The sequence below is a fragment of the Lepidochelys kempii genome, chromosome 4 (genome assembly GCF_965140285.1).
Source record: "Lepidochelys kempii isolate rLepKem1 chromosome 4, rLepKem1.hap1, whole genome shotgun sequence".
Classification (NCBI taxonomy): domain Eukaryota; kingdom Metazoa; phylum Chordata; order Testudines; family Cheloniidae; genus Lepidochelys; species Lepidochelys kempii.
Genome location: NC_136383.1, coordinates 108991019 through 109014681, shown reverse-complemented (window position 1 = coordinate 109014681; position 23663 = coordinate 108991019). Strand labels below are relative to the sequence as shown.

The window sequence follows — 23663 nt, the reverse complement described above, 5'->3', positions numbered from 1 at the left end:
CAGTTGAAGAGCCACTGGAGTGCAAGGGTTTTACTTCATCCTCTGGCTAACTTAACTTCCCATTACAAAATTTCTTCCACAGCTTCAGACGCTCTTTGTTAAACTCAAATACATTGACCATTTAAGTACAAAGGGTGATACTGAGCTCATTAGCATCAGTTCTCCAAAATCCATATTAATGTAACTGAGAACAATGGCTAGCATTCTGGCAAAGTTTGTTGCTGAGTCCTAGTTTCAAAGCCAAGATCCAGGTAATCCATGTAGCGCATTTAGCTTTTAGGAGTTTTCTGCTGATTATAGATTTGTTTTTGTTATACAAAGCAAGCACATAAGACTGTTATGTTTTTTTCCCCCAGTGCTATTGGAGCAAATCCTCTGTACTGTGATTGTAACATGCAATGGTTGTCCGATTGGGTAAAGTCAGAATACAAAGAACCTGGTATTGCACGTTGTGCTGGTCCTGGAGAAATGGCAGATAAACTACTTCTCACAACTCCATCTAAAAAATTTACTTGCCAAGGTACTGTTTTATGTTTCTTCTGATGTGGCAGTCAATTTTGAAATTTTACAGTGGAATAGTTGAATTGTGAAATGTGAAATTGTTAAATGATACTTTCTAAAGATATTCATTATAACGCCTTTACTGTTGGGTCCTTTGTCATGGGCAGGACCAAGGTGGATACTCCTCATACTCAAAGTTCTATAGCCATTGGTTCCAACAAAGAGCATCTCAACCTATGCAGCATAAATTCTTGTAAGTGTTCCAATTTCCAGTTCCTTTCTGACAAAAGTTGTAGAAGAAGCTTCTCTGGTTCACAGTTGAAATGCTGGACACATGGCAGACTTATTTCTTTAAATCAGTGGCATAGCTTCATTTCATAGCAGCACAGTGGGAACCCTGGATACACTACTGTTATAAAGTGACACACTGTATATATCCTCTCCATGAGCCACAAAACAGTGTGCTCCTGCCTAAGCGAGTTGTAAGAACATTTGTGCTCTCTGCTAGGAAAACCTTGACTGTTAAAGATGACACTTCATAAATTGAGTAATTCAGAAACTCTTTTAAAATATTTTAAACAATAAAATGTGCTCAAATTTCTTTATTACAAAAATTAAAATGTTAACAGTTACATCCAGCTGAATTCAAGATAAATGCGCTTTCTATAGGGCCCACTGCATTGTTACCTGTTGCAAACACTGTTATAACTCTTACCTTATTCATCAAAGAATATAGTTTCACTACTCTCTGGTGCTTCATTCTCAATATTTCCAGCAAAACTTGTAAACATTTCCATGATTATTCGGTTTGTGAGCCTTGCAGTTCCTATGATGCAGCACAAACTGCCAGACTGGATTAGACCCAGTATCCTGTCTCCAGCAGTGGCCAGCACCAGATGCTTCAGAGGGAGGTGCAAGAAACCTCACAGCACAGAAATGTGGGGTAGTTTCCCTCCATGATGGTCTTATCCTATTCCCTAATAGTTTAGAGTAAAGAGATTGTTTTAAGGTTTTATCTCCTCCCCTATACTCTTTTTGTTCACGTTAACTGTTATCACTCTGGATGTTGTTGTTATCCAGATAACAGTTCAGTCTTTTTTATGAATCTGACTAAGTTTGTGGTCTCTAAGGTGTTAGGCTATCCTAATTCTTGGCCCTTATGTGAAACAGGACTTGTGTTATTTTACATATTGGGCTTTCTTTCCCCACTTCTTTTCTTTTCTTTTCTTTTCTTTTCTTTTCTTTTCTTTTCTTTTCTTTTCTTTTCTTTTCTTTTCTTTTCTTAAACCTTTTAAATGTGTAGAGCACTTTTGCTGCTCCCCCTTGTCTCTAGATTCTTAAAGTTAAATACTTTGGATCACCCAATAAAAAGAATAAGAAATATGGGATTATTAAAGTGATCCTGCCTAAATTGATAACTCCTCCTGAGATGCTTAATAAATGTGAAGTCAGTTTTTCCGTGCAAGGCTATTTTCTTGTGGTAGTGATTTAAGCTTACAGACTGAGTGAGCTCCAAGCTCTATTGACTGATTCACCTTTTAGCAAATTCTTCAAAGACATGGTGGTGCCTAAGATGCATCCTACATCCTTTCCTAAAATAGTTATAGAATTCTACCTTAGTTGATCATCAGGATGATTTTCTTTTTCCATTTTCCAGCATGCTCACCTCAGTGAGGCTCTTCTCCACAGTTGGGTGTCGGAAGGTCAAGTAGGCTTTTAGTACATTAAAGCCATTAGAAATCTAACCTGTTTGTGTTGAGTTTTACACTAATTCATTAGGCTTTGCTGTCCCTAAGATAACTATTGTTCTAGTCTGACATGACTGTTGCTCTCAAGTCATGTCAAGGCTGGTTCCTTATGAGACAAATCTGCTGCCACAAACAAATCATCTAGGTCTGACTAGGAGATTTGGAAACCATCCTCTTGGATTTCTCTATACACATTTGCTAAGCATTATTTCTGACATGCTTTATAACTAGAGAGGATATGAGATGTGATGTACTACTAGTACCACAAACACTCTTTCCAGGCTTTGTGTAGAGGGATAGGGTATGGGGGCGGATCTTTTTCTCCCCCCTCCTTTTACAGTTAATTTTGTCAGGTTTTTTTAATAATCTTTGCTTAAAATAGAAATACTTTAAAATGTATGCAGTGTCTTCTCTCACACACTCACTCTATATATCTAGATCTATTCATCTTTTTTTTTGCATCCGATGAAGTGAGCTGTAGCTCACGAAAGCTCATGCTCAAATAAATTGGTTAGTCTCTAAGGTGCCACAAGTACTCCTCATCTTTTAGTGTTACTGTTCAAGGTATGCGCATCTTGCTTGTGTTTCTTCTGTTCCCTATTGCAGCTTTTTCTTTCTTCACCCCTTCATAGAAAATTTTCTGTAGCTGCTTTATCTCTCAGGAGTGGGGATCTGTTATGATGGGTGTCTTTAGAGAAGAAAGAATTACTTGCCTGCAACAGCCATTCTGTGAAGATACACATGATAACAGATCACCAGTCATCACCACCCTCCGCAGTGAGTTGAAGGCCCTGTAACACATTTTGTCTTTATTATTCAGGGTGTGGGTTTTTTTCCATTCATACATAAGTAATTTATCCTTCTGCATAGAATGCATCTGGCAGCAGGGACATTGGGAGGAACATGTGTGCTGTACAAGGTGTCCCTGCTGGAACCAAGAATTTGGAACTTGGAAGTTCGGGGTTTCTGCTTTGGTCACATGTAGGTGCACAGACCCAAGAATGGTAATTTGTTATAATGTATGTATTCAGAGAAGAAGAATTGCAGATAATTCCTTCTTATCAGTATTTGGGTTGCTATTGAAAGCAAAATGTATTGTTGAGGTTGGCTTATGTAACAGCTCGTTACTATCCAATGGAAAACAACTCTTCCAGTGAAAATCCCTTCTGAGTGGTAAACATTCACATAAATGAATCTTTGGAAGCTGGTGAATTATTTTTGAAGTTATAGGGACCTCTCCTGATTACATTTTTCCTTAGTCTATTTTTTCCCTAGGATTTTTTTCTAGTTTTTATTTTTATACATACCTCTAACGGACTCTCAATCTTTTACTTTTGGCTTTTCACAATCCATGCCCTGCTTCTAGAGATTCCAGGGCCTTGTGGTTTTCTCACACCAGGTAAGGTTGTAAATAGCCCTTGAATGGGTTATCTGGTTAAGACTAGACCTTCTGACCTTCCCTACATGTATCTCAAGCAGACTCCTTTCCTAAAACATGCATGTTTACTGTTTGTTTTCCCCCGCTCTTTTCTTGGATGAGTTTATGGGTGATTCTTTGTTATATGTTGTACAATATCACTATATAAATAACCTTGGTATCCTCTTCCAACACATTTCTCTGTGAGCTAATTTTGGTTTTGTTTATATTATTTTTCCTTTAAAAAGTGTCATATAGACTGTATGTATCTTACATGCTCATTTTCTACATTATACAAAACCCCTTGGTATTTAACAGATTTATTTGGTAAGTAAAATATATACCCATGCTGTGGACTTTTATATAATGTACAATACTGAGCAGTAGCCTATGGGCCTGATTCTTCTTTACATGAAGCCCCCTTTACATTTGCAGAGGGGTGTGAAAGGGCATAGTGCAAATAAGAATCGGGTCCTAGAGCTACCCCTTTACTGCTGTTACGGGTTTACAAAGTAAACAAACATCTGAAAACTATTTAAACCATGTCAGCTAAGCAACAGAGTGTAGAAAGAGCTATCCTTTCTTTCTCTGTAGGTCTTGTCTAAGACATTCACATTATTTATCTTAACTAACCTTTGTTTTATTTCCATTTATCTCTACACACAGAGAGACTCTAAAGTGTTAGCTTATGTTTACATTAAGGTTTAATGTGGGCACAAAATATTTTTTAAAACATTGTTTTTTGAGCAAGAGTTCAATTAAAAGTATCTGAAACTTTTCCTTTTTTGTAACCCGATAGCTTTAAAAAGGTGACTCAAATTTTTCAGTTAGAAATAAGTATTTATAACGCAAAATCAGGCACAACTTTAATTACTGTCTCATTGGGACTTAGGCTTCTACGTGTCCAAGTCACTTTTGAAATTGTAAGTTAGGGCTTGTCCATATGGTGGAGTAATGCATTCTATGGGGTTGTGATTTATAAAGCACACTAATATGTTGTGAATTAATTGGTCTGTGTAAATCCTGCTTGTGTTCACCAAAGTTTCTCCAGTGTGCTTTAACATAATACTGTTTCAAACCAGCATGGTCTGTATGGAACAGTTAACGCACAGTAAAGTGTATTTTAGAAATCAGACTCCCATAGAGTGCATTGCCCTGCTGTGTAGACAGGTCCTTAGGCTCCTAAATCAGTTAAGCACTTTTGAAAATGTACCCAAAATGAAAAGAGCAGTAAAGAGAGGAAACTGAGAACAGCATAAAGGAGGAGAACAGGAAGATATAAAAAAAAGAAAAAAAAGTGTAGCATCTGTTTCTGCTCCTATTGAATAAGCAGGAATAGGAGCAGGCTCTCTAGATGTGGCGTTAAAGGTGACAACTGGCTTTGATTTGTACTAGGCCTTTTGTAAATGAGATTTTATTTACTTTTTTTACTCACATGGCGTTTCTATCCTTTGAGCTGAATTCACATTATACAAGGAAAATTAGAATGTTGGATTCTGTCTAATTATGGTAGGGTAAACTGACTTACATAAAACGAGCTGACAGAAATTTCACCAAAAGCTCAAAACACTTCTTGAGATAATTAAAAAATGGTATTTCTTCTTTTTCCTACACTGTGACACTACTGGCCTTTGTTGCTGTTTTGATATTTCTGATCCAACACTACAGATTACCAGAAACCTCCCAAAACAGCCTCTTCCCACAGGATTTCCATTTAGATTTTTAGATCAAAGAACTTCAGAGGAGAATCAAAATTATAGATACTATTTTTTTAAATTTTAAGATAACCAAAATTTTTGACAGTAAGATTTTGTTACATAAGCAGGAAAGGAGAGTGTGTCCGATATGTGGATATACAGCAGAGATGAGGAAGTAAAGATTAAGGGTTACAGCACAGTGTCATAAGTTACCAATTGCTTTTTTTCAGTACATCCCACTTTCTCCATATTTGCTTGATTTAACCATTGAGTCTTATGACATTCATTCAGGCAGGACTTTTAAGATAATTTTATGACATTTGTTTCAACTTGCATAGCTCTGTTGTTTGTCTCTTTAACAGGAACTTTAATTAGTTTTACACTTCTTGTTTGAAATAAGTTGATGACACAAGAATGGTCAGTGATCCATATACAGTTTGTGTCACCAGTAATAAACACCACCTCCTTACTGTAGCTTAGTGCATTTTTATTTCTTTACATTGTCATACAAGCTCTGACACAGAAGCACACCAATGCCAGCCGTTTTGAAAGTAAACTTTTGTCAGCTTCTTCTATGCTAGAACACTCTACAATATCTTTATGATGGCATAGCTTTTCAGCTCCTTTCCATAATTGTTTTCTTCAATATAACAAAATCTCCCTATTTAACTCCCAAAATAAAATGTTTTATTCCAGTGTACTATTTTAAATGATAAAATTATCCAGCCTAATGCCCAAAGTCATCTGTGAAGTGTCTTTGATTCGCTGGCAAAGCTGTTGTTGATATTAGATTTTTTTTTTTCACATGAAAAGTCTCTTTCCATTTTAGGTGATTTTCTGCCCACCAAATTTTCCTTTAATGTTGACATAGCCCAAGAGCACCCACAAAGATGTGTGTTCAGCTCTGCATCTGGGTAACCAATCCTGCATTACACCAAGGATAGAAGGCTTCCATATCACATGCCAGAAGGGTCAGCACCAAAAGGCAGAGTTAAATAACTCTCCTGGCCTGGACCCCAGCCAGTGTCTCTTCCTGATAGTTTCAGTGTGTAGCCATGGCATTACTCAATGAAAGTTACTTATGCAGGATGTTTATTGCAAATAGCAACAGGTTGAAGATTAGCAAATGAAAGTTGTGTAAAATAATATTGGGAAGGAGCAGTCACATGTCAACTGGCCTTCTTTATTGCAAGGCACCATCGATGTTTCAGAGAATTTAAAAAAAAAAAAAAGTTTCTTTTTCAGGCTGCTACACCCAAGCAAGAAAAGATTACTTTTTACCTATAACAAAGCAGCTGAATATACCTGTCCCTCAGCTGACTAAAGAGATAGGAAAAGACAAGGTGTTTTTGGCTTCCTACCCTATTGAGATGTAGAGTATTTTACAATTTTCAGCTTTCCTTTGCTTATTTGTGACTTTCAGAATAACACAATATTCTTATTTTCAGCTTTAATTTTTTTTTACCCTTTGTGTAGGATTACAAAGGAAATAAGATAAATGCAAGCCTCGACTTTGCAATTGCAAAACTAAACATACAAGCACTGAACCAGCTTGCCCATTTATAAAACTGCTTATTAAACAATACTCCTCGTTATAAACCTCTGCTTCATAATAACTATTTACAGTTCAAGAGCACACAGTAATCCAACCTCGCCATAGGAAAACACATAAAATAATGCAGTAAACCAGCCTTAGGTTTGAACAGCCACATGTAAACTTAATAACATAGGAACCTCAAAAGTTTTGATGTTTAGTTTAGATTAACATCAAAACATGGAGGGCCCCCTATGGCTCTCCATCCCCATGCAGTCCTCCTCATCTCACGTAGACTCTGTGACAGACTCTTCTTTACCTACTGTTTTTAACTTGGATAGTGAGGAGAGTGGGCCAATGGTTGGCTACACTTATCAGGCATTCTTAATAAATGACAGACTCAGTTGCCATTCTGTTCTCTTTTGGTCCCATCTCCCACATGGGCCTACAAAGACAAACCATGGGTTAGGCTCTGCTAATTGGACATCATGAAGAAATAGCATGTGACTTCAATCATGTAACAAAAATCCAGTCTACCCAACTCATAATTAGAAAATGAACCATGGGGAAAATGTGTTCTGAAATTTTCGGGCTCCCAGTTAATTGGTTAAATAATTTCTGCCCGATTTAGATGAAATTTTTTCCACACAAAAAAAGTTACAAGAAAAGGTACATTTTTGCAGACGCTCCAAAAATTCAAAAAGGGCAACTGTGAAGTATTTTAATATTATAGGGAGTACACAACAAAGTTCTCAGCTGATTTACATTCCGAAACCTCACACTTCATAAGTATTAGTTGCTCAATTCTGTTGCCACAATCAATTAGGGTGAGTACTTGAATACACAAACTAACAAACAGTGCTCACCTGTATTGCAGGGAAGGTGAACAGAAGCATGGACACCAGCCCCAATCTGAGTCAGTAGGTGTATGCATGTGGTGACAGTGCAGTCACATTGCTTGTAGGCTCACCACATGCATGAGTATCCATAATCTCAAGTTGCACAAGGACATGGCTTTCTGTAGAGGAGGGTTAGAATAGAGGGATGTTCACTTGGAGGCTTCATGGAGGTTAAGGTGGTAACATCATTCTATGACCGACCTCTGCACTGTAGTCCCATGATACCTCTGTGCTCATGCAACCGGTGATAATTTCACTTGCTGAGCTAGCCCATAGATCCTCCAGGTGGACAGTTGATATGGTTTAAAACAAAATGAAAAACAGCACAAAACACTGTTTTCTGTGACACCACTAAGGACAAGCCTGAAAACTGTGACATTCTGGTTTTCAGAGCCAAATGAATGGTGACTGTGTTGTTCATTTCCTTCAGAACACAGTAGGGTGCGAGGATGGTAGATACAGATGATTTATTTATTTTTAGACTTGAGGAGAGAGGAGGAGGAAATAGTTCAGTGGATTTTTTTTCTCTTACTGTTGGTAAATGAAGGATGAAGGCCAAATATTTTCAGTCTTGATTTAAAAAAAAAAGTGTTAAGGCTAGTCCTGCATATGGAATATGCAGAAATACCAGGATAAGTAGAAAATAAGCAAATTAACACAAGTGTATTGTCAAAAATAAATAAATGATGAGAGATGTTAGTTTCTGACTATCAAATTTGTATTTCGTTTAAGGGCCTGTGGATGTTAATATACTTGCCAAATGTAGTCCCTGCTTATCAAATCCATGTAAAAATGATGGCACTTGTAATAGTGATCCTGTTGACTTCTACAGATGTACCTGCCCATATGGTTTCAAGGTATGTACTGGGTGGTGAGAAGAGAGTTGAAGAAAATGTAAGCTTCATCATTTGCCCCACTCATGAAAAGTCTCTTTTGGCTCTCTTCCACCAGTCTTTTTTGTTTTATTTTATCTTGTCGTTCTGTCTGCAGGGCCAGGACTGTGATATTCCAATTCATGCCTGCATCAGTAATCCTTGCCAGCATGGTGGAACTTGCCATTTAAAAGAAGGAGAAAAAGATGGATTTTGGTAGGGGTTTTTTAAATCAATAAAAACAAAAGAAAAGTCTACTGAGATTGAACTGCTTGTTAAGGAAAACTAAAATATTTTGGCTGTTAATCTTTGGCTCCTAGAGAGTAATGAGGAGAGGAGATGTTTGTTGATAAACCACAGCAGTAGTCTTTCAGGGCTTCTGGAGTATTAGGAAAAAATTCTGTCCTTAGAAAGCTTAAAGTGCTTTAAAACTGTTTAAAAAAAATATGATTAGTCAAGGCATATCAGGGCAAGACAACATAGTATTGACTCCATTATGTTAATTAATAGCTAGCTAGATCCCTGCTGAAAAAGTCTCACAATTCAGCTGTTGTTGTGTATATTACTTCAACAGACAGCATATAAATGATAAATTGTAAATCCCAGTGAAACAGAAAATTAATGATTCATTCCAAACCACTATGCCAGTAGATAAACATGCTGTGAGCATTTTTAATCTTGTTATTTAATCACACAGTACAATTACTCCAGATGTACTTCATGAATTATGAAATATAGTTCTTTATTAAATGACTAATAATTTCACATTAGAATGCTAATCTACTCCTCAAGCTTGTTAGAAATGCCACTTTAAAAAGAAACACTCTTTATTCTGCAATTCATTAAGAAATTATCCTTATTTATATATCCAAATTCTGTTTCAAGATTAGACTCTTTCCAATTAAAAATTAACTCTATACATTTTAATATCATGCCATAGTCATGTTTTAATAAGAATCTAAAGGGACACAGTCACAGTTTGAAACCTCATAATTTGACCTATCTTTCTTCTTTTTTAATATTGTGTGCGTTTTCAAAAGTCCAATTAACAACATAATCACAGTTATGGGTGCAATATAAATATAATAGATACACTGAATTACATCAAAATATGTGTCAACTATATAGATAGATTGATATAATATATAGATATGAATATTATATTTTTATTTATTATTTGTTTTTAATATGCTACGTGCTGTGAAAACATGCATAAATGAAGGTACAATCTCTGCCTTGAAGAGTTTACAGTCTTTACATAATAAATAAATCATCATTATGTTACATTCATGTATATTGTATATTAGACTCTGCTCCTGCAAACATTTACATGAGTAAAGTTAAGCATATGCATAATCTTTCCAAGATAAAGGCCTTCTATGTATTAATATATTATAACACTTTGGTGATATTTTGTATGTTTTAAAAAATCAGTTTTAGAGATCAGCACTCATAAGCAGTCCTATAATATAAAGGTAGCATGCATTCAATAGAAGAACATAAATGGGGAAGGAAACATTTAGTTTTGAAATGCAAGGATAGGTCTATAATTAAAATTATTTTCTGAAAAATACTGGCAGTGTTATAAAATTTAAAAAAAACTGTAGAACTCTTACAAATGATATAGAACTTAATAACTAATGTTATAACTGTGTGTTTAGTTCTCTGATTCATCATAAGCAAGTATATTTTCTGTATTACAGGTGCACTTGTGCAGATGGATTTGAAGGCGAAAACTGTGAAGTGAATGTTGATGACTGCGAAGATAATGATTGTGAAAATAATTCTACCTGTGTAGATGGAATTAACAACTACACTTGCCTTTGCCCACCTGAATATACTGGTAGGAATATGAGGAAAAACGCAGGCAATTTAACACTGATTGTAAATTAATAGCATTATGCTTTAAAGTTTGTGATTGAATCCTGGCTCCACTGAGGTCAATGGAAGTTTTGCCATTGACTACTGTGGGGTCAGGTTTTCACCCTGTGACTCGTTTATTTGGTTTATTTGGTCAAATGTATAATTACAAACAAAAAACACACACCAAACAACACACCACACTGCACCAATGCACTCTTGATGTTCATTCATTGATTTTTTTAAATTAACAAATAACATTTTGAAAGTTAAAAATTATGAACATTTTGTTTTAATTTAAAAGAGAAAATTGTCTTCACCAGCACTAAGGTCCAGCTAAGCCCCAGGGAGGACAGTCAAGGAAAAAAGTAGGAGCTGTACAGATCTAAGATCAACCCTTATGGTTTCCTTCCTCCACCGCCACAAAATATTAACTGAGCACAGGGCTCACACCTTGCCAGAACAGAACAGTGGTTGTGGCAAGACCTCCCTCTGCACAAAAGCATAGTGGTGACAAGGGAATATAATCTTATCTCCCTCTGTTCTCAGCCCCAGTGCGCATGCTCATGCACACATGTTCTCCCCAGTAATTTTTTTCTTGTAGTTGTTTACCTGTCAGTGTCAGTTGCAGGCCAGGTATAAACCATTCCTTTCTCATATAAAGCGTGGTTACTCCAGTTTTATTGCTGTAGTAACTCTTATAGACTCTGTGGCCTCAGCTGGAAAGTGGGAATGGAAGATCCTGAAAATCAGGAACTTTAGAGAACAGGAAGCAGGGTATTTTATTTATTAAGATGCATTCACTGTGTGTCAGTAAATTGCTAAGTGCATATATAGCTTAAATACGTAACTCATAATCAAACACACAAAGTATTTAAAGAACTGTCCTGACGCCGGAATAAACTCCACTCGATCGTCCTATCCCATAATCACAGTTGGTCTCCCTGACCCTAGGAAAACATACGAGAAAACAGGTGAGTCTTGCAGCATGCTGTAAAAAGCACTAAATCTGGGCTCTGGTGGATGGCCAAAGAGGGAAGTGAATTCCAGAAAACAAGGTCCTCATCAAGAACACAAACACCAACATTCTTCCGTTTAAGCCAGGGCAATATTAACTTGAATGCCACACCCCCACTAAGTGCCCATACCTTTAGGCTTTAAAACTTAAAGCCAAAACCTTAAATCTGCACCCTGGAAATCAATTGACAACATGTGCAGGTCACAGAACTCAGGGAAATGTGTTTTGTACAAGGAATACCACTTACAAGTCATTTAACTGCATTCATACACTATCTGCAATTTCCAAATGATTTGGTGATGTAGCTCCATGCAGAGTGAATTACAATAACTGAAATAGGAAAGGTATGAATAAGTATGGTGAGGTCCACATCTAAAAGAAAAGGACACAATGTTCTGTTAAGTACAAATGACAGAACACTCTTTTGCCATTTGCTACTAACAGTATATCTAGGAGCAACTGACGATTCAAGAGAATCCCTAGCTGTAAGTCTTAGAAACGAATGGTAGCCAAACCCCAGCCCGAATAAAGGTGCATATATAATATCTGGCATTTTTCCTGTAATCCTTATATCAGTTTTATGTGAGCTGAGTCTCAGCCAGCTAGCTGTCAGCAATTTCAAAATCTCCATTAGCCACTAGGTAAGTCATTCCATTGCACAAGCAGATTGGAAGAGATGGAAGTATAGAGCTAGGTGTCATTAGCTAACCATTTTCTGCATTAGCTCTTTTGAGGTTTTGTGTATCCATGGAAAAGGTTAAGTCCTCATCTGCATGAGCTTTTAGCCCTAGTAACTTCTTAGTGTGTTACCAGAGTTTTGGTTTGTTTTTGTTTTATGGCTTTTGTCTCAGACTGTCTTTTCTCCAGATACGTTAGACTACTCCAGTCCTGTCTGCTGAGACACGAACGTCACAGGGCCATAACTATTTTATGAACATCTTTAGAGTTAATTATGTAATAGCATAAAATTATTAAGCATATTTTTATACAGTTTCTGTCCTGCTTTGCTTTTTAAGTGTCTCTGCCTGTACGTGGTTAGGGAAATGTAATGTAACAACTTGGGAAGTGAGAAATCTTGGTAATGTGTTTTTATTTTAATTTGCTGTTGCAGTTGTTTGTTTTTTAGTCTGGTGGCAAAACACCAGAAAACAGTATTGTAACTTTAAAAACAAAACAAAAAAGCTGACTTGTCCTTGGGGAAATGTCAGGTAATTACATTTCTGTGGAGGGCAGCATTCTGTCCTTGGACAGAATAGCTCTAAGAAGAAAACTTCATCCTGGTTTCTCTAAATCAAAACTTTGATTTGGTTTTCTTGTTGCTTTAAGTCTAGTTTAAAAAAGAAAATAACTTGAACTCTTAAAAACAATTAACTCTGTTTTCAGAGGTGTACTGTGTATTCACAATTCCTGTTGATGTCATTGTAGTCAGTGGGAACTGTATGTTCTCAACATCTCTGAAAATAAGGCCAAACAGTTTTATAAGCTCTGTACTATTAATTGTATGGTCTTTAGAGATTATGGTCAAGATTTTAAAATACTTCAATACCTCTCATGTTTTCCTCATCCTGTCCCTCCCCCTTTCTCCCCCCCATGAAAATACTTTCTAAATATATATGGCCAGATTTGCCTGGTGTATATAACTCTATACACCATAAAATCAGCTACTGTGATTTCACCCAGTGTACAATGACTTCACATCCTGCCTTAACTGACCCTGCAGTCTCAAATAAATAAATAAATAAATAAGCCTATCATGTTATAATTTTAACTTTGTACAGCTAACAAACCATGTCAAGATCTGAGAATGGGGAAACAGTAGTGTACAGAGTATAAAACAATGTTACAATTGGTTAAAGGTCACAAATTGTTTTTATGATATTTTGTTCTCTGCCTGATTCAAAGGTAAGTAACTAAATCTCAGTCTAAGTAACTCAATCTGCATGAAGAACTTTGTAAATTTCACATGTAGCAATCTCTACATACTGCAGTCCATTGTCTCCCACAATTCTGGATATCTGGGCTGCTCTCTTCTCTCTGCAGCTTCACAGAAGCAGATCAGTGTTTGGCATTGCACTCTCTGGCCATGCTTCCCCCCTTTTACCTCCCCACCCTTCGCTTCAGCTTGCCACCATATTCTCTGTGACAGCAGACAGTGGCAGTTTTTGTAGCTCACACTCTCACTCTTCTGTTTTTTATCTTTTTCTGCCTACTTTTTGGGCAGTGGGTAGCAGTGCTCTTCCTTGCCGCATTCCTCCTCCTCCCTTAGTTGGTTAGTCCCTCAGGGATTTAACCTTTCCTGAGTCTCTACTTCAGCATCTTCCTGCTAGCTCCTCTTCCCCTGTACAGGCAAATCAGAACAGCCAAGAAAACATTGGGTCAAACTGAAGCACTGCGAGGCAGCTTTTCCAGGCTTGGCAGACAGTAAGTTGTGCCCAGTCTGTACTCAGACAACCAACTCTAAATCTGTTAGGTCCTGGTGCTATCAGTCAGACAGGCAGATCAGGTTCCCTACCCACCCAGGCAGACGCAACTCCAATGGGGGAAAATGGACCAGGACTCCCAGCAGGGTGAGGCTCCAAAAGTGATGAGGACCTTGACTGCTCAACTTGGGGGTAAGTCCCAGGGAACTCTTGCAGAACAAAGTGGGGAGGCTTGTAGGGCCAAAAGTCCTCCTCCCTCCCTCCCGCCCATCTAAAAGTGAGTTCTGAGTGCCCTGGAGAAAGAAGCAGTGCCTCTAATTAAACTCCTTCCCTCACAAGCCAACCAGGAGAGGTTGGACAAGAAGTCCCCCATCCTGCTGGGGAATGGGACTCAGCAGGGGAGGATTCTGAATCAAACTTCTTGTGAGGGCTTCAGACCCTAAGGAAGGCTAGCTGCAAAAGGCCTCACCAAAGCCACAGCAGAGCTATTACATCCTGAAACAAGCTAAACAAGTTAAAAAATGTAAACAGGCAAAAAACAGAAAGAAAAATCACACAAAAAAACAAGAAATACAAGTCCTATGTCGTCTTTTCCTCCTTATCCTCTTTCTGCTCCTCCACTAGGGAAGGTGAGCGGTCTGGCTCTGAATCCAAACAGGAATCGGGGGGAAAATAGAGCAAAGGTTTTTCGTGGGCTTTTTTTAAGAAATGTAAAGCTACATGCATCAAGGCTGTTCCATGATTCAGACCCAACCTGAGCAGTCTCATCAGAGTAAGCCTTAGAGTAAATTTCTTGTCTCAAAAGCCTTTCCCGAGGCAGCAATACTTCTTTGTTCTTCCTTCGAGGAAGTGATTAGGGATGAATGGAACAAGCCTGATAAGGACAAGCTCATTAACAAGAGCAACCTCAGGCTCTATAACTAACGTTCAAGAACCTAAGGGATCTATTGATGGCTCTGTAGCATCCCTTCCCTGGGATGATTAGCCCCTCTGAAGGGGCGTTTTACCCCAAGGATTCTACGGATAGAAAGATGGAGGCCATTCTCAAAAAAGACTTAGAAGCATCCTCCGCCACACTCTGAGCATCCTAGCAGCTACCTGCTTTGCAAGATCCCAAAGCCCTTAAGGACAGAGATCATCCTGACTTTGGTTCCATTTTAAAGCAAGTCTCCCAAGCAGCAGCATTTGTAGCTCTCACCTCAATGGATGCAGTGAGCTTCTCAGCCCGTGCCATGGCCTCTGTCAAACACTGTTTATGTCTCCATCTCCAAACAGTTGATACTCTAAGCTAGTTCTTTGCACTGCCAAATTTACATGGTCTCTCCTTTTTGGAGAAAATCTGGGGAAGGTGGTGGCTGATTGTAGCAAAATCCAAACAATCTCTCCCTTCCTCACTAAGTGCCCCCAGAAGAGAGTTTAGACTGGCTTTCAGACAGAGGCACTCCTTTTGCCCCTCATCCTCACTCAGGTAACATCAAAGGGACAATAGATTCTCCAAGGGAAAACAGCAAAATTGAGGTCCGGGGGAAAGCTTAGAGGGATCTCAGCACTTCAAACTTATTGTTCAGACATTTGGTTTCTCTTCAACCAACCCATTCACGAATCCTAGGAATACAAAGAGATCAAAATACTTCACAAGGGAGGCAGACCCTTATGCCCTGGGGACAGATGCCCTGTTGCATAGTTGGCTGCAGGGCCTACTATGTGCATTTCCACCCTTCCCACTACTGGGGAAGGTGGTCCAGAAAATAAAATGAGAACAGGCGATGGTAATTCTTATAATTCCTCATTGGCCAAGGAGACCTTGATTCTCAGACCTCATTTAACTGTAACTCCCACACCAGCTTTCGTGGAGAGCGGACATCCTCTCTTCATCTAGACTCAAAATGACTTCAACTAACAGCAAGGCTATTGAAAGGGAGGCACTGGAAGGTCTCAGTCTGCCCTCCAGAGTCATTAAGGCATTGCTTTTGGCTAGAAGACTATAAAAATACTCCTCTGTCTGGTCAGATTCTACAAGTACTCAGTATAATGCATATCCTGGAAATCCTGGAATCCTAACCATTCTATACTTCCTACAGAAAGGTGTAGAAAGAGGCCTTTAGCCCTGTACCATTGCATGTCAGGTGTCCGCTCTTAGGAGCGTGCTTATTCTCAGGATCCTCTGGCTATCTGGCAGAAAATTCACAGGTAGCAAGATTCCTTCAAGTAGTCCAATTAGCCAGATTAGCGGTCAAATCACTTTCCAGAATGGAACCCACCTCTGGTTTTGAGGACTGGCAAGCCATCTCTTTGAGCCTTTGACTTCACTGTTGGCCTTTTATTTATCTGTTAAGACTTGTTTCTTAGTAGCTATCCAAGCTTAGATATCAGAAGAGCCTTGAAAGTCTATCTCAAACGTATAGAATCCGTGTCCTTGCACACAAAATGCCAGGGACTTAGAGTTTTCAAGTGCTCCATCATCTGGCAGATTAGACTATGTATTGTGGATTGTTATACATCATCAGTGTTTTCCTATACCAGAAGGCATCAAGGCACAATCCACGAGATTCTTAGCAACCTCATGGCGGAATGAGCAAGTGCATCCACTCTGGAAATTTGCAAAGCGACCACTTGGTCTATAGCTAATATCTTCATTAAGCACTACAAGGTGGACTTTCTATCAGAAGGGTCTGCAGATGGTGGTCTAGAATAATATGGACCTTTGAGTGAGCTCACAAAAAGGTGGGTACTTCTTTTCTACCAACCTCTTCTTTCATAACCATCCCTATATCTGATCACTGCTCGCTACTTTCCAGACATCCAGGATTGTGGGAGATGCTGGGCTGCAGAATGGAAATTTTCTTACCAATAATTTCCTTTCCGCAAGCAGAATTCTATGAACCCTAGATGGCTCATGAGCCAAGGGTCAGCCGTTAAGTAGAATCATTACTGTAGGACAATCCTTGCTGATCTAATGTACATAGTTGTTTCATTATCTCTGGAATATTTGTCAATTATGAGGCTATGCAGATTTCATAGTTTGGGAATAACTCATCTGGTGGCAAGTGGAAGCAGAGAAGGCCTGGCCAGAGACTGGTTCACCTCTGTGAAGTTGCAGAGAGAGGAGACCAGCCCAGATGTCCAGAATTAGAATTCTGGGAGATACTGCTTGCTTAATAGAAACAGTATCGTAATTTTTTTTAAAGGGAAAAAAACTATTAACAATGTTTCAGGTGTATTTAAAATATTTCTCAGCAATGTTTGCAACTCAGGCCTTCCAGCATTCTTCTAATGTGTGAGAACTGAAAATTGAAATTGACTACAAATAAAAGTGAAACTGACTAATCTGGTTTTATTTGTCCTCACTGGGTAAAATGCCATAGATAACCAGAGTATAAACAGTGACAAGTGAACATCATTTCATCCACATTATTTGTATTTTAGTCATCTAAACCATCATTAACACAGAAAAATATAATTCTTAAAAATATTTTGATAGTGTTCCATTAATCAGAACTAGCCGTAAAATCAATTGAAGTGAACAGTTACAGGAATCTAGGGCCAGATCTTCAACTGGTGTAATATGCCCTAGATCACCATTGACTTCAGTGGAGTTACACTGATTTACACCACTTTTTTAAAGCTTAATTCCTTTCTTCTCTAAGACTTAATTAGTAGTTTGGATTATATTTTTCCAATTAGATTCTTGTGGTTCTTGTTCTGTTCTATTAATTCTTGGATCTGTCCATGTTGAAGATTCATGGTGCATGGCAACTGAATGTGGACTTGCACCATGCCAGAATATTTTTTAAGTGAATGGCTGTCTGTAAATGCAGTTTAATATTTCTACACAGGATAAGGAAAATGTTCGGAGTTTGGCAATCTAAAATGTAAATTGTTCATGCTTGAGTTTATTTTTTGGGATGGTAGGCATGATAGGATCTCAAGATTATCTCTGAAACAGCAGTTTCCTGTATAGGTAAACTTTCAAAATACTGTGAAGGGTATTCTATCTCAAAACCTGTCAATGTGTGCATGTCTCCTGCCACATTTTGAAAATTGTTGTCTAACAGTTGTCACAGAATTGAAAAATGTGGCTTGTGGCTTTCTTAATAGTCAGAATTCCATATCTGCCAAGTTAAGATTTTGCTTTGCAGTTAACACTATCATCACAGTGTCAAAGACAAGTATGGTATGTGTGTTGGACTGTAAACATTCGTAAGATGTAACTATGAAACCCACAGTAAGCACACAGGATCAGAAGAGACCTGGAGTTGCTGGTGAATAACGTGTAAAGTTGCTCACATTATGTCCTGCACTCTTTAACTTTGCCTTGCTCTCTTAATTATCATCTCATTTTTTATCCTCAAATCTAATGAATGTCAGGTCATTACATGTACATACTAGAAATTAAAATGGATCATTTCTCTTGTTCATTACCATGTCATTAGAACACATATCTCCTTGGTCTAGCAGTGCAACTCTTTCTATGCCAGCAGTAGCACATACTTCTTACTTTTCTTGTTTGTTTTGTTCTGCTGTAGGTAAAAATTTGAAGCTTGCTTCACTTTGCTATGCAAACCTCTCTGCTGCTATAGTTGTGCATTAGCTTAATGTGCTGTTGTATTACAATGTAAAAAGTCTCTTGTCTCTTCTGTCTTTGTCACTGCAAGCTGCTAATCTGAATGAAGTGGAAAAAGGTCAGTTGTCTTTTAAGCCTATTTTCACTTACCTTGGTTTCTTGCTTTTCTTTTCTTTAAAGGTGCATGGATTTAAGTGTATGCACGTGATCAGAGAAATGATATAGTTAACATTTAGCAAGCTTACCCTAAATCCTCAGATCGGGCATTTTACTGTTTGTCCATACATGTCAAATGAATGCTATTAAAGGTAAAAATACAGCTCTTGTACAGAAGACAGTGATACAAAAACAGACCATTAACACTGTATACATTCTTTTTAAAATATACTAAAACTTACCTTATGCATCCTCACTGGTGACCAATAAAAATGGCTTGCTTTACAGAGATGGTCTCCTAATAAAGCTTGCACCCAACCCAAGTAAGACATACTTTGGTTCAGTTCTAATGCTTTCTAGATTCTAAAATACCCATTAAATTGTCTTATATGAATTGTCCTGCTAGACATTAGGTTGTGATGTCCTCCTGTTTATCATTGTAGTGACCAAGTGTTACACCATATACTGCACCTGAAAAATCACACAGTGATAAGAGGCTGTGCAACAGAGAAAGTTAATAGAGATATATGCAGCCTTAATTTTGAGTAACCTTGTTTTGGGTTTCTGTCAAAACATTAATGTCACTAAAACACAAGGTTGATTTAAACCAGTAATGGAAGAGATTCTGATCAATCATTTTGAATTACATCAGTTCCTAGCACTGGTATTTCATGATTAATTTTAAGTAGCTGAAGGATATGCCTGTTTTTCCTCCTCCTCATTTCCTGTCCTCTTTCCATCTCTTCCCCCAAACAATCTGCCCCATCACAGAAAATCCTCCTTTAGAGAGGTGAAGGGTGGACTGAGTTTGTTAGTGCCATTCTTTGAATGGGTGGGAATGTGTCACTGAAATACAACATAAGATACTCCTGAGGGTTCTGTTTGCTGCTCAGAACCACACTCAGATCCTGAACCAGAAGTGGGCAAACTACAGCCCGGAGGCTGCATCTGTCCCTCCAGATGTTTTAATCTGGCCCTCTAGCTCCCACTGGGGAGCTGGGTCTCGGGCTTGCCCCACTCTGCGTGGCTCCCAGAAGCAGTGGCATGTTCCCCCCTCTGGCTCCTATGCATAGGGACAGCCAGGGGGCTCCACACACTGCCCCTTCCCCAAGCACCACCCCCACACCTCCCATTGGCCAGGAACTGCAGCCAATGGGAGCTGCAGGGGCGGCATCTGCAGGGCAGTGTGCAGCTCTGCCTGGCCGCACCTCCTCATAGGAGCTGGAGTGGGGGGACATGCCGCTGCTTCCGGGAACTGCTTGAGGTAAGTGCCACCCAGGGCTTGCCCCCCTTCTGCACCCCAATCCCTTACCCCAGTCCTGATACCCCTCCTGCCCTCTGAACCCTCGGTCCCAGCCTGGCGCATCCTCCTGCACCCCAAACCCCTTATCCCCAGCCCTACCCCAGAGCCCTCCCCCCCCACACCCCAGCCCGCATCCTGAACTCCTCATTTCTTGCCCCACTCCAGAGCCCACACCCCCAGCCAGAGCCCTCATCCCCTCCCACACCACAACCCCCAATTTTGTGAGCATTCATGGCCTGCCATACAATTTCCATACCCAGATGTGTCCCTCGGGCCAAAAAATTTGCCCACCTATCCTAAACTCTCACCCTCATATGGTAGCTCATTGCTCTGTGACCACCCTGCCAGGCTGGTGTACAATTCGTTTATTTTATTATGACTGTTAGTGTGCATATCATTAGGAAAGCTAGCTACCATTCAAACACAACACCACTATTTAAAAATAAATTCATCATCTTATTTTTAACTCAAACCGCACTGAAAAACCAAACCAAAACCAAACTGCACTGACTACTGAACTAGCCCATGTAATTTTTAAAATGAAATTTGCTTTATAAGTGTGCAAAGTACCTTTGTAACACTCACTGAATTCTTGCAGTATAAAGTATAAATTATCTGAATTTTCTTTCAGAACTTTAAAAATATCAAAATGTGAATTTTTTGTGTCCATGAAGAACATTGTTTAAAATGGAGTATAAACTGTAGCTGTGCTACTGTGCACACAGGCTTCCCAGTTCAAGCTTGAATGGGTATCCCCCTTGTATAATTATGTCTACTCATTGAAATACCTGTTTTATAGGAGATTAAAAAGAGAAATCATAATCCGAAAAAAGGTGGTAGTTATTGGATATGTGTGAAACAAGTGAAAAACATAATATATTGTAATTACTGTAACCCACACAATCAAATTATTAAAAAGCTCAGGGGAGGTAAACTAGGATTCAAAGACAAAATTAAGCAGGTGTACAGAAATGTGATGCACATTTTATGCTAGTTAGTTTACTAGTGTATATGAAATTGCATTTAGCTGATCATAAATTACTAGCAGTAGAAGTCTGTTTGTTTATTGCAGAGGCCTTTATGTCTTAATTGTTAATTCGGTAAGAAAAAGAGGAATAATAGAAATCAACTATTAACTCAGTTTAATGAAGTACTACACCAACCAATTATATAACCTGATTTAAACATTTCCAAAAATACAGTATTTACACAGCCCTAGTGGCTAACGAGTAAAAACGTAAATGCATCTAATGCACTTGGGCACCAGTTAAGTATGGTACTTAAGCACATGCCTGACTTTAAGCACCTAGGTAGTCCAATTTAAGTGAGAGCCATATCCGTTTAAGTCATGTGCCTAAGTACCCTGCTGAATCAAGGCCTTGGTATTGTGACTTATGAGAGTTCAAAGAGAAATACTTTTATTACTCTCACCCTGGGTTGCTCCTAATAAAATATTCCATTTAATGTAACTAGTTTATCTCAAGCGATTGTAAATTATTATTAGAGCACTGTGATCATTCCACTAGTTATGATGCATTTCCACTCATGATTAAAAGCCGAATCCTGAGAATGTACACAATCCTTGATAACGTGATTAGATTCATTGATTTCATTGGGACTACTCCCAGGAGTACTGTTTGGTATCATCAGGCTATAATTCACTATTTTTCTGCATGATGTTATATTGTTTTTAAAATACTTATTGCACAATCCTTACCTGCCAATACCTATTATTGCTTTATTGTTATTATCACATTAAACAGCATAATAAGTAAGGTCTCAGTCTTGCACTGGGGATCCACTAGCATGGGATGTAAATGAATGGAATTCCACTGGCATAAAATTCGAATAATGCAGAGGTGAAGCAGAGCCAGAAGTTATATTTAAAATAATTTTGACAGTCTGATTTTCAGTAGTTTGCAATGGGACTTTAACACTCTGAGTTGAAATCTGCTTCCTAATGCCACTGAGAATTTTGTTCTTTAATGTTAGTTAAAACAACTTAAAACTTTGATCTTTTGTTTTAATTGGCGTGGTGGTTACAATTTCATTTAGATTACAAAAAGAAAAGGAGTACTTGTGGCACCTTAGAGACCAACCAATTTATTTGAGCATAAGCTTTCGTGAGCTACAGCTCACTTCATCGGATGCATACAGTGGAAAATATAGTGGGGAGATTTTATATACACAGAGAACATGAAACAATGGGTGTTACCGTACAGACTGTATCAAGAGTGATCTGGAAAGGTGAGCTGTCAGCCACCAGGTTTGCCATGACATTATCGGGGATACTGTTCCTGACGGCTTGTAGTCCATCTTTGTGTGGAATGTTGGTGTAGAGGGCTTCTACCCTGCTGAAGTGAAGAAACAGATTGACAGAGCCAGAAGTGTACCCAGAAGTTACCTACTACAGGACAAGCCCAACAAAGAAAATAACAGAATGCCACTAGCCATCACATTCAGCCCCCAACTAAAACCTCTCATCATCAAGGATCTACAACCTATCCTGAAGGATGACCCATCACTCTCACAGATCTTGGGAGACAGGCCAGTCCTCACTTACAGACAGCCCGCCAACCTCAAGCAAATACTCACCAGCAACCACACACCACACAACAAAAACACTAACCCAGGAACCTATCCTTGCAACAAAGCCCATTGCCGACTGTGTCCACATATCTATTCAGGGAACACCATCATAGGGCCTACTCGCATCAGCCATACTATCAGAGGCTTGTTCACCTGCACATCTACCAATGTGATATATGCCATCACGTACCAGCAATGCCCCTCTGGCATGTACATTGGCCAAACTGGACAATCTCTACGTAAAAGAATAAATGGACACAAATCAGACATCAAGAATTATAACATTCAAAAACCAGTCGGAGAACACTTCAGTCTCTTTGGTCACTTGATTACAGACCTAAAAGTGGCAATTCTTCAACAAAAAAACTTCAAAAGCAGACTCCAACGAGAGACTGCTGAATTGGAATTAATTTGCAAACCGGATACAATTAACTTAGGCTTGAATAAAGACTGGGAGTGGATGTGTCATTACACAAAGTAAAACTATTTCCCCTTGTTTATTTCCCCTCCTACTGTTCTTGTCAATTGCTGGAAATGGCCCACCTTGATTATTACTACAAAAGGTTCCCCCCGCCTCTCCTCCCCCCGCTCTCCTGCTGGTAATAATTCCTGATCACTCTTGTTACAGTCTGTATGGTAACACCCATTGTTTCATGTTCTCTGTGTATATAAAATCTCCCCACTATATTTTCCACTGTATGCATCCGATGAAGTGAGCTGTAGCTCACGAAAGCTTATGCTCTAAAAAATTTGTTCATCTCTAAGGTGCCACAAGTACTCCTTTATTTTTTATGGATACAGACTAACACGGCTGCTAGTCTGAAACCTTAGATTGTGTAGTTTGTCAACTCTCAACCTTCCACTTTAACTCCATATAGTTTAACTAGAACTAACATTCTCTAAAACAATCTGTTGTATAAATCAGATGTAGTTAATAACTAGCGACTTCAGTCAAAAACATGAGGAGGAAAAACTGTATAACTTTCATGGAAAGTTAAAAGACTGCAGAAATAGACTTACAATTTATGGTGGTCTAGCACAGAATAAAAAATAATAGTACACACACACACACACACACACACCCC

At 38.7% G+C, this 23663-nt stretch overlaps 1 protein-coding gene across 13 annotated transcripts in view; it reads left to right on the top strand.

The window, feature by feature from the left end:
* The window catches only part of SLIT2 (slit guidance ligand 2), a 424023-nt gene that overhangs the window by 358719 nt on the left and 41641 nt on the right, over positions 1 to 23663 (top strand). For 10 of the 13 annotated variants that reach the window (XM_073342401.1, XM_073342399.1, XM_073342403.2 and 7 more), the window contains 5 exons: positions 357 to 520; positions 8529 to 8653; positions 8787 to 8884; positions 10372 to 10511; positions 18622 to 18648. In XM_073342401.1, coding sequence (XP_073198502.1) covers positions 357 to 520; positions 8529 to 8653; positions 8787 to 8884; positions 10372 to 10511; positions 18622 to 18648 — 554 coding nt within the window. The remainder of the gene's footprint in view (positions 1 to 356; positions 521 to 8528; positions 8654 to 8786; positions 8885 to 10371; positions 10512 to 18621; positions 18649 to 23663) is intronic. The other 3 variants (XM_073342407.2, XM_073342404.2, XM_073342402.2) reach the window with 1 other exon arrangement.